General features: G+C 43.3%; 1 protein-coding gene across 3 annotated transcripts in view; it reads right to left on the reverse strand.

Moving 5' to 3' along the window:
* Positions 1-12214, reverse strand: part of Sema5a (semaphorin 5A) — a 420186-nt gene that overhangs the window by 14542 nt on the left and 393430 nt on the right. For all 3 annotated transcript variants that reach the window (XM_050144767.1, XM_050144769.1, XM_050144768.1), the window contains 2 exons: positions 4917-5142; positions 1053-1271 (listed from right to left, as the gene is read on the reverse strand). In XM_050144767.1, the coding sequence (XP_050000724.1) occupies positions 1053-1271; positions 4917-5142 (445 nt within the window). The remainder of the gene's footprint in view (positions 1-1052; positions 1272-4916; positions 5143-12214) is intronic.

A 12214-nucleotide genomic window follows, 5' to 3' on the forward strand; every position in this document is an offset into this window, starting at 1 on the left:
GCTGGCTGGTGTGCCTGGTGTAGCTCTCTGGCAGCTGTGACTAGGAACCAGGTAGAGGTCATAGTGGAAGAGTTGGGTATATCTGTGTCCTGAAAGTGACTAACACTTATTTTGGGGACAGCAGACTAGTAACTGGGCTTAGATTGTAAGACCTGAGTATCTGCTGCGCAGTTTTATGTCAACTCGACACAAGGTGGAGGCATCTAGGAGGGAGCATCAAGAAATTATCTCCATAAATTCCGGCTACAGACAAGCCTGTAGGGCATTGCCTTAATTAGTGATTGTTAGGGGAGGGCCCAGCCTCTTATGCAGCATCCCTTGGCTGCCGGTCCTGGGTTTTATAAGAAAGCAGGCTGATGAAGCCAGAGGGAGCAAGTCAGGAGGCAGCACTCCTCCATGGCCTCTGCATCTGCTCCTGCTTCCAGCTTCCTGCTCTGTTGGAGTTCCTGCCATCACTGCTTTTGATGACAAACTGTTACATGGAACTGTGAATGAAATACACCTGTTTCTCCTCATGTTATCCTGGTCATGGCATTTCATCATAGCATTACTAACCCTAACAAAATGCTTCATGGGAATGTGTGGTTTCTTATCAAATCAAAAGAACATAGACATGATTCATTTTATATTGTGTTTGTCTTTGCACCAGGCAATACGAGAGGAGAGCCTTGCTAGCCCTAAGCTAGCTGCTTGTGTGCCTGAATAGAGACTGAAGGAAAATTTTAAAGCAGGGGGAATGATTTGGGACCAGACAGCTAAAATGGGTGAGGAATCCAGGCCTCTTTAGCTGTACCTGTTTCATTCATCCTCTCCAGTGAACAACAGGTAAGAGGTACCACCATCACCCCACACACTTCTTAAGAACACACTTTTCACACACACACACACACACACACACACACACACACACAGAGAGAGAGAGAGAGAGAGAGAGAGAGAGAGAGAGAGAGAGAGAGAGAAAGACAGAGAGAGAGAAACAGAGGTCTCCATTGGCTTTCGGTTCTTAAAGGCACACGGCTTTCCCAGTCTTTTTCACACTGTGATCCACTTACCTGGACAGGGTAAAATGTTGCACTCCTGGAATTCCAGGGACGGGCCAAGGCATGGCATGCCCCCATACTTGGGTTCTGGGTTGTTGCAAACACGCTTCCGGTTCCGAATGCCTCTGCTGCAGTCTCGGCTGCACTGGGACCAGGAAGTCCAGGCTGACCAGGCCCCATTGACAGTATGGGCAGAGTATCTTCCCGCTCGTAGAAAGTCTCCAGAAAGTCCTGCCAAGGAAACCCAAAATGTGATTCTGCAGGAGTTTTTCCCCTGTTTTTACTCCTGTATAGGCTGTATGCTCTATGTCTAGAATTGCCCTAATAGACCAAACCCTTTCCACACTTCACAAGCCAAAATCCTGCTGTAGCTGAATAGCAGCCTCCGGTTCCTCAAGCTCCTTTCCTGCAGGCACTATTTAAACAGGATGTACATGAGACTCCATCTGAGTGTGCTAACACGCTTGCAGTCAGCAGCAAGTCCACACTGGAAATTCTTCTGTTTTGTAGACACCTCTATAGAGCAGTCTCTAAACCCCACCTCACTTTCCTGAGGAGCTCTACTGCAAACTGTCCTCAGGTACCATGGGGTTGGTGCCACAGAAAGGACATTCGCCTGGAGAAAGGGACACAGCTTAGACCTGTCTCCTTCCAGCTAACCGTTCCGGTGTGAATTCATGCTGTGGAAGTATCAGGGTTAATCCCACTCGAATCACAGGCCATGGAGACAACCCTTTGCTCCAGAGAGCTTGCCCACATCCCATCCCTGAATAAGCTTGCCATGTGTCGTAGAATGCTGTGAGCATGCTTGCTAACAAAATGGAACAGTAGGGAAGGGGGCTGCAGTGGGATGGCTGAGGGTGGGTGAGCGTTCTAAGAATATGTGAATTGTTCTTGAAGACTCCTTGAATGTCGGGCCTGCTCTGAGCATTTTGAACTTATTTAATCAGACTCAGTCAAAACTTGTTTGAAGAAGATGCAGCCCGACGTACACTAGTAAACCCATTCAGTCATCGTCTCAGAAATGGTGAGGCTTTCACCAACGCCTCGCTAGCTCTTTGGTGAAGCGGTAGGCAATTGCTCTCCCAAGCAAGCGAACACCCAACACCCACAACCATTCCTGATCAACTTGTTTGGTCAAGTGAAGGCAGATGATTTTCTGAGAGAAGGAACAGGCTTCTGAAACCAGCCAGTATTTTGTGGTTATCCATAAACAAACAACGACGGGCACTTAAGCCTCCTTTTGTGTGATCAGAAGCACAGGAGTCCAATTTTCAGTTTCCAAGACATCAATAACACGATGCGAGGATGATCATGAGAACTCAAATCCATCGAAACAGACTGTTTGCATTTCCTTATACCATGGGCAATGCTCACAGTGTTAATAAAATATAAGCTATCATTTTATAAATGTGTTTTTACAAAAATTTATAATTTTTTATAAAATTATTTTTAAAACAAAAATTTTCATGAATAATATATACTATTAATATTTAAAACATTTTAGCTTTGGTTTTATAGGTATCAGAATGGAAAGAATAAAAAATTCATGTCTGGGATGGAAAATGAAATCAGTTGTAAAGATACACCATGCTTAAATTTTAATATTTCCCTTTGATGGCACAGTGAATAGATAGATGTCATGGCTCATACAGAACAAGGGTGTAAGTAAATTGGCGAAAAGGTCATCAGACCCAACAAGTGAAATGAAGGAAAGCAATTAAGTGTGAATTGAAGATGAACATTTAATATTTTAGGATATGTGTTTTCAATTTAGACTTTGAAAGACTTCATAGAACACAGCTGTATTTAAGACGTTATATGGGATATAATCTATCTCGTTGATTTTCTTAAAGAACCAGTTCTTTGCTTCATTGATTCTTTGTATTGTTTCCTTTGTTTCTATTTTATTGATTTCAGCCCTCAATTTGGTTATTTCCTGTCATCTACTCCTCCTGGGTGAGTCTGCTTCATTTTGTTCTAGAGCCTCCAGGTGTGCTGTTAAGTCACTAGTGTGAGCTTTCTTCATTTTCTTAATGTGGGTACTTAGTGCTGTGAACTTTCCTCATAAAACCGAGTTCATAGTATCTTACAGGTGTGGGTATGTTGTGCAATCATTTTTGTTGAATTCTAGGAAGTCTTTAACTTCTTCCTTTATTTTTTTCTTGACTCAGGGGTGATTCAGCTGAATGCTGTTCAGTTTCCATGGGTTTGTAGACTTTCTGCAATCAGTGCCATGGAACTGATGTTATATAGAATATAATGGGGGAATAAACGAAATAATATTTGAAGTTCTTTTTTTTTTTTTGAGACAAAGTTTCTCTCTGTAGCATTGGAACCTATCCTGGAACTTGCTTTGTAGACCAGGCTTGCTTTGAACTCAGAGACCCACATGCCTCTGCCTCCTGAGTACTAGGATTAAAGGCATATGCCACCATCGCCCAGTTGAAACTCATCTCGAATTCTCATATTTTATCTTGTAATCTTTATTAAGCTAACAAGATCAACCTTTGCAGAATGTGTACTTTTTATCTGGGCCTCCTATTACCCCTTCCCTTGGAATTTCTAAGTAAATCTTTTCTTCGAGCAACAGCAGGGTTTTATAAAAGAAGCCAAGGTGACCGTTGTCTGCGCCTCCTCTTTCAGGTAATGGTTTTAGTTCTACATTGTACATTTATGCTCATAAGACCTTTCATCAGAGTAGACTCCCGTGTAGAAAACAACAGGGTGTGTGTTGTTGAACTGTAGGCATCGGCAGTCCGAGACATGTCAGAGCCTGCCAATACAGACGATGAGGAGGGGTGCTTTGGAAGTGAATAGTTTCCGATAAGAAAGGTCACTCTTCGTCTCCAGGCAACGCTCCCTGCTCCCTGCTCGAGAAGGCATGGGGACCTGTGGCTTGAGAGCTCTGCAGTCCACCCTTTAGAACTGACTGGGACAGGAGAAACCCACCAAGTCCTCTATAAATGCCAGTGATCTGACCCTCCCTGCATCTGCACATCAGTCTCTGAACAGCAGCACTCATGGGAGAATCAAGAAAGATCACAATCACCGAGTGCTGAGAGAGGCTCGTGAGTGTTCCGACACAGATGTGGCTGTCTTTCTCATGAAGCTATCCCTCTGGGCACTCCTCTGTGAGGGCCTCTTGTCTTTTAAGAACTAGAATAAATTTTGTGCAGTTATATAAAAGTATTTTTTAAAAAAAACAAAGAAGAAAGCAAATAATGTAATTTGGAGAAAAAATTCAACCATTTCTGCAGGAAGTCCAGGGGAAAATCCTGCAGGAAGTCCAGGGACAGACCTGCCAGAAGTGGCACCATGGGCAGTGTCCAAGATAGGCAGAGTGCAGGGCTGGACAGGCCTGGCTCTCCACAGCCACATTCAAAGCATTCACAAAACCACTAAGGCAAAGCAGTATTAGCAGAGATGGATCCAACGTGCTATTTAACAGAAAAGCCACTGCATGGTATAAATAAACAAATGTGCTTCTACCGTCTTTGTCTACTTTAGTCTCCCCACCCCACCCCTGTACCCACAAGACAGGGTTTCTCAGTGTAACAGCCTTGGCTATCCTGGAACTCACTCTGTAGACCAGGCCGGCCTTGAACTCTTGAAGATCTGACTCCTGAGTGCTGGAATTAAAGGCTCGTGCTACCACTGACTATCTACTTTAGGGTTTTCGAAAGGGGAAAGTACTTCTCAGCTATTATTTTTCTGACAGCTACTTTTTTCATCATATTCTCCAATATTAAATAAATCTCACAAAAACTATTTTGGATCAACCATAGGCACAACATTATTTGAACAGGGGCTCCCTCTAGTTTTCCATTTCAAAGGCTTTCCATGCAGTTGCCAGTCCCCACAGGAGCCCCTTACCATCTGTGGAGCAGCCACTGGTACCATCGCTGGAACAGTACCGCATTTCAATCCTCTGCCTCCCCACTTCCAGCAGGTTGGGATCCGGCAGGCGGGCTTTACAAGTGTATCGGAAGCGTTGCTCATAGTGACCACCGTTGTCCGAGATGTTGACAGGTGTCCAGGGTGTCCATGGCGTGGTCTTCTTCAGCTCTGGGCATGCGTTAGTGTTACAGGGCTGGTACTCCTGGAGGAGAGGAAGCAAGCATGTCTTAGCCCGCAGCTGTGGGGGGGGACTCCTTTCAGGCTGTGCTGTGGTCTTCTGTGGGGCCCAAGACAGTCAAAGCTACTTCACAAAATCAAAACCATATTTATGTTAAGCTGTCCCTTAACAGACACTTAGCTTTCAAGTCACCTTCCAAAGAAACCCATGGTTTCTCCTGTATAAACAATGAAATTGAGAAAATCAATACTATCTCACGTGTAAGCATGCTAAACACCTAAAATGACATCTTCCTTTTTCTTAATAAGTTCCTCACAATGCTCCTTATCTTGGTGTTAGTTTAGCTATTTTATGAAAACCTTAGAATATGCTCCTTAGACCCCAGATGATTTAGTGTGAGATTAGTGAATACTAGCAGCCTTGGGAGACGCTCCACAGCATTGGAGTAGGGGAATGTCCTTGCAGCACAGGGAGGATGTGCAGCCTGTAGGATTCCCCCATTTATTCCCCCATGACACTTCTCAGTTTCTCCTTCATTCTTCCTTGCCCACAGGGTGGAGGGTTTGGAGCTCAGGAGAGAGGAGATTTGAAGACATCTATAAAGTGAGACACACTGTCTGGGTGGGGTGTAAACAGAGCACAGGTGATAGAAAAGTGCCTGGTACTTGGCGGGAAATACTAAGGGTATTGAACGAGGGGTAAATAGTTGACCCTTGAGGCAGCTCTGTGCCACAGTTCCTCCAACTGCCAGTAAAGGTTGTTTCACTAGGGGAAAACTAACAGCGTAATGCACCAACTTCTGACCACACTGTAAAGTTTTAAATCAGTGTTAAATCAGATATAAAGCAATATCTAAGCTGTTTTCAGGACACAGCAGCAGCATTGCACGCATGAAGTCACAGTGGCTGTGGCTGAGCGCACAAGACCTGTATAAGATCAAGCCAGCCAGAGTCCCAGCATGGACAACAGAGAGGCTAATGAAACCCTACTCCTGAGCAACTGTTGGCAGTTGATGGCTGCTGGGAGGACTCAGGCTAATTCAGGCATGTGGCCCATGAGAAGCTACCCATGTTCCTGTAGATGGTCCTATACCTACAGTTATGGAGCAAAGTCCACACTAAGTAAACACAGTAGGCTTTCCAAAAAAAGGAGTGCACGAAGCTTGGAGGAAAATGTGGGGAGAAAGGGGAAGATGTGAAGGAGAGGAAATTTGGAGGGCATTAGATAAAGTAATGTACAAAGGTCTCAAAGAAAAACCAACAGAAAAGCAAGCTTCGCTGTGCTTGATGTGCTACAATTTTGTGCTAGGCTTTCCTTTCCTTTCTGTTTTTTATTTCTTGTTGGGAAAGCCATCATTTCCCTTAGATGGCTTCCTTTTTGCTGGAATAAATCCTGTAGTCGCATTCTTAAGGAAGGACGCCTTCAAGACAAAGAGCGCACTCTTCGTTACCCTCATAAAACATCTACACGTGTCAAACTATATGTAAACAATCTACATGTATCGTGATATTGGTAGAGATTTTAGGTCGAGAATGAATTTTCTTCAGAGAGGAACACTTCCTGTGATCTTACCTCCCATTGACACAGTTGAGAAGTGCCACATCAGCTGATCAACTACCTGTATTTGGGTTATTTTTGAAACTCTATTAAGTAATAAATTAATTTTTTTCTTGTTTTAGAAATTTCATTGATGGCTTTGTTATGTGGTCTCTGTCCCCACCTTTTTTCTTATCAGAATCTCTATCCTATGGATATGGTCTCCTAGGTTAAACTTTGACTATCTCATCTACTATGTCTTATTTTTTATTTCATCTCCATTCTACATTTTAGGGAATTTTTGATTCATTCCTTTCCATAAATACTTTGGGCACACAGAGCCAACTTTTCTTATCAGCCTGGAAATTCCTGAATACAATTTCTAAATGCCAGCCAATTGTCAAGTGGGAAGCAGGGCCCTCTAAGCTCAAAGTCTGGGTTGGGGGCTATGTTAACTCTTTTCTGGATATGTCTATGTCTGTCAGCCTAGATTCATTTAGATTTTCACTGAAAACAGTGAAACCTGGTTCTTAATTTTTTTGTGTGTGTGTTTCTGGGTTAAGGATTGGAAAACCAATCTCCCCAATATAGAATCAGTGAGTTTCTAGAAATGGACACCTTTGTGTGCCCGTGACAGTAGCTTAACCTGAAAGGTTAATATACTCCCATCTCACCATTGTTCTAATTATTCTAAGCAGTCTTATTACTTTCTTCCTTTTCTGCAGTGAGAAATACGCAGGGCATATGCTTGTAATACAAGAAGAGTTTAACACAGAACGTGTAAGGCCATTATATGTGTTTCTCTGACTTAATACCCATGACCATTCCTATCAGTTCATACTAACCTCATTCCCACAAAACTAGAAAAATAGATGCCTTCATTTTTCTCTGGGGATAGTAAAATTTTGGATGCTTCCTCCTACATGAAAAAAATAGCTCCCTCAAAATCTATAAACCCACCTGGGTGAGGAGGTGAGGCAGCAGAGGCCTGCTTTCTCTTGTCCTTGGCATAGAGGCTATTGGATAGATGAGGCATAAGCTCCTATCTTAACCCTTCCATGCCCATTGTGTATGGTACCACAAGGATCATACAATACTATTGTCTGATACCCCATGTCAGCTTGGATGAGCAAGTGTGCAGGGATGCCTTGATAACATATGCTCAAAAAAGCATCTGAGGGGTTGACTTGTGAACTGTGTAGTTCTTAAGCACCAACAGCTTTAACATTGATTATAGAATAATTATGGCTTTATACCCACGAGACTACTCCACATCCATAGCTTTGCATCTGAAGATATCCAACCTTTGAGATCTGTGGCTGGTACTTGGCATTGGAAAGTGGGCTCCAGTGTCCGGGCTGGCATATGACACACATACCTAGCAGTGAGTTTAGCTGCTCAATTTGGGTTCATTGTATCTAAGTCTCTAACAAGGTATCTGTCTCCATGTTAGTATCTTCTCAAGAGTTTAACATGTGACTCAAAACTCAGCTCACCCCCTCTGAGGCTGGATCATGCTTGCATTTTGTGTGAATTATCTAATTATGAAAGCCTAGGAAACAGTGAGACCAATCTGTTTTCCCTTAATTCCCCAAGTTAGCCACTAATTCAATTCAGTTGTGGTCTCTTAGATGGCTTAACTGAATCTGTTTTCTACATTTACTGCTACAAACACTACCCAGATTTAAAGGAATTGTGAATGACTAGCACAATATTGAACAATAGAGAAATGCTGACTGCTTCAAAAAACTATTTTAAGGAGTTGGTAACTATTATTTGACACACACCAGTCTTACTATTCTGGTAGAAATTAATAGATAAGAATAATGACTAAGGCAATTTTAAGAAATTCCTCCAAATGTGCTCCCTACGGATTCTCTATCTCAGTCATCAAGGTTAAAACCATCTATTTAACATTTTAATCCAGAAATCTGTGAGACATTCGAATGTGTCCCTGCTCTTTTTTCTGCTAGGGCCTGTAAGTGCAGCCTCCTGAGTCCATTCGCTGCCCCCATCTCTGTTCTCTTTCAGGAGAAGATGGATCGCTCATCACTTCCGGCTCATGTTAGAGAAACAAGGCATGTGTTTCACTTTTCCTTAACTGTCTGTCTAAATTCTGCCTTCATTAATACACTACAAGTTTCCAGGGAAAAAAGAACCTTTTTCCTCTTTATCTTGCATCACCAGTTTCAAGCACTGTTACAGAATTTGCTTGGCGAATGGCTAAATCACGCTGAACATGGTTCGGATAAGCCTATTCAAGATGAATTCAAATAAATTTGGGGAGCCAATTCAGATGGTTATGTGGAGCCTCCTGTTTTGCTATTTATTTTTCCTTTGAAAAATCTAAACCAGTTTACAGATGAAAAGGAAAGTAGAGAGATGAAGATGATCCAAGAAGAATTTTCACGCCATATGCTCAGCACAATGTGGGGGAAGCATCCTTACAGCCATCCCATCAATCGCTGTATATACAAACCAATTCATGCGCGTTCGGAATACTTGTGGTTTCTGTGTGCGTTTATCAAGTTCTCTCTCAATAACTTAACATGGCATGCAGAGACAGAGAGCTAGCCTCCATAAAGAAAAAGGACACTCAATCGTGTTAACAAAGTGACCACGCGTGGGAGCTTATGCAGGCCAATAGACCTGAGACCACAAAGAAAAGATTCAAAGGAAGCACTGAGAATTAGTTTAGTCGTACCTAGGATGCTGGGCAAAGAGGGAAAGTCATTGATTTGGACTAACATGATCGCAGAGTGGCCTGCTCACCACCAAGATACAGCAATGGAAATTAACTCTTTTGTCAAAACCGCCCGAAGTAACATGAAGCAGCAAGGTTTGAGATGCCAGCCATCAGCCAGTGAGAGGATGAAGACTGCCTGTTGGTGGAAACAGGAGGACCCTCAGGAGGACGGAACAGCCCTGAAGGTGTTCCTAGCTAGGGGCCCAGGGAGTGGAAAAGAGTCTCGGGTTCAGACCTGGAAAGAAGTGGAAGAGACAGAGATGGATCTGGGGATGCCAACGTGGCTGCAGTCAGAAAGGGGAGACATGCACAGGAAAACAAAGCCAAACAAAGCAACAACAAAAACAACAAGCAAAACCAACTAACCCACCAAGTCAAAAAGTGGGGAGATACAGACAGCTCCTCCCTCCGGCCATTTCACAGGGGTGAAGATGAGCAAACAGCCGCTAAGACGCTGGCAGAGGTGAAGAAGACCTAGGAAATCACACAGCAGAAGGAAGGGCCTATCCAAAAATATCAAGCAAGCTTTTATCCCTGTATAATCCTCCTGATGTCATTAGACAGTAGGAGCTCCTCTTATGACCTGCCAGCTGAGGGCTCAGGCATGCTGGTCTCCCAGTACCTAGACGGATTTACACGCCAAGTCTTGGTTTTAGACAACGGCTCCACACACCTAAGTGCATGGCTTTATGTGAGGCTCAGAACATGAAAGAACATCTAAACGGTCAACTCTGACGCTAAACCCAGTGCCCACTAGTAGCAAACAGTGGCAATGTAAAGGCTGCTCCTGCATTCTTGCTTCCCTGCTACTTGACAGAGAAGCCCAATGGAAGACAAAGACAATGTGAAAATTGTACTGGGCCGAAAGTGAATGATTTTATGCTGGAAAACACCCACACTTCCCTGCCGCTCACAGCAGCGACATTTCCTTAGAGTCCCTCTGGGTAGCACTATTCTTTATGACGACTCATAGGATGAATAATTCAAAATTAACACATGAAGTGTTAGTCTCATGATGGCATTTTTGAAAAAAGTGTGAATTAGCAATTTCTCCAACCTTCCCACCCCCACACACTCCCATTTGCATCTTCCTCGAGTCCCAATTCCACCCTTATTTCCACAACAAATTCATAGTCAACGGCATACTAAACAGGGGAGACAGAAGATACTTGCTTTCAAACGAGGAAGGAGAAAAGAACACCCTCTCTGATTTCTCTCATTCAGGTTTGTGGTTGACGTCTTAGGTAGAGCAGTAAGACAAGAAAAAGGAATAAAAGAGGAAACAACGAAGGAGGGGTGGTGATGAAATTATCTCGCAGTTAGAAGGCTCTAAGGATTCCACCAGAAAACTCTTAGATGTAATAAAATATTTTTGTAAAGTTGCAAGACAACATACAGCACACACCACGCTAGCCCTCCTAGGTCTTTATTGCATCACCCATCTGTAAGGATGTCTCAGGGGACTGTGAGTTTCCATGTCACAACCAAGGAGTAATGAGTCTCACCATTATTTAAGAGGGGGCTGAATGGAGCCTCACACCTCAGCAACTTCCATGGTAAAACTTGGGAGTGATGGGCATTACAGTGGCCCAAAAGAGGGAGTGAGCAAGCCTAGTCCCTCAGCATGCCATCCACTTTCTACCAGGAGTCTGGATTCTTCCAGATGTAGAATAGCAAATAAGAACATAAAAAGGATGTAGGGTCTGCGTGTGCATGTGTGTGCGCACATCTGTGTGCAGTAGAATATATACGTATTCACATAACAGCAAGCTGCTTTTCCTTCTCCCACAATGCTTTAGACATTCTGTTCTATGGTACTGTTGCAGACAGACTAAGAGAAAAAGCAAATCAACGGTCTACTGGAATTCTTCTTTATTGCTCAGGGTGTGATTTGTGGGTGCCTTTGCCTCTGCACACCTACATCTCAAGTGAGAAGATCTATCTATCTACTTTATTCGCTCACTAAAATCCCTTTAAATTCTTCATTTCTAGGAGTGAAAGTCAAAATGCAGACATTTATTTTTCTTCTGGCAAATGTCTTGCAATGAGATGAGAAAGTCCCTTTGGGTAAAAGGAACACCTACCCTTGAGGGAAGTCATTGGTGACCTTGAGCTCGGATGTCCTCCTTTTCTTTGAATGACTATGTTCTTTCCAAGAAAATGTTTAGTATGTTACATCCCACTTGAGAGCCGGCACAAATTTTAATCTTTCTTATGTGGCGTTTTGAGGGCTTTTGAATGATAAGAGATGAAGCGAGTCTGTGTTGATAAGATGAGGCTTTGACAGGATCTTGTTTTTCAAAGAATACATGGGAACCATCATCTCAGAATGTTATAAGGAAATAAACAAGCCTGGATCAAAACAAAAACTATGTAGTTTCTTGCCAGAAAATGTGGTGATATTTTGTTTGTTTCTGACAAATAAAGCTTGCCTGAGGATCAGAGTGTGGAGCTAAGCCACTAGTTAGCCATAGAGACCAGGAAGTGGTGGCACACACCTTTAATCCCAGCACTCAGAAGGCAGATAGCTGGATTTCTCTGAGTTCCAGGCCACCCTGGGCTACACAAGATTGATCCATTCTAAAAGAGAAACAGAGCCAGGCACCAGTGGCTCACACCTCTAATCCCAGTACTTGGGTGTCACGTGCCTTTTATCCCAACGAGACAGGAAGGGATATGGCTGGGCAGAAAGATCAAGAGACTCTGGCTTATACCAGGATATGTGGGATTCTTAAAAAGAAATAACAGAGATGGTACGGGGGCTATTTGTTCTCAGAGATGCCTCTCAGGGTCAAATCAGGAACATAATTGCAG

This window comes from Alexandromys fortis, unplaced genomic scaffold (assembly GCF_014885135.2).
Source record: "Alexandromys fortis isolate MF-2015 unplaced genomic scaffold, M_Fortis_MF-2015_v1.1 scaffold_52, whole genome shotgun sequence".
NCBI classification, from domain to species: Eukaryota; Metazoa; Chordata; class Mammalia; order Rodentia; family Cricetidae; genus Alexandromys; species Alexandromys fortis.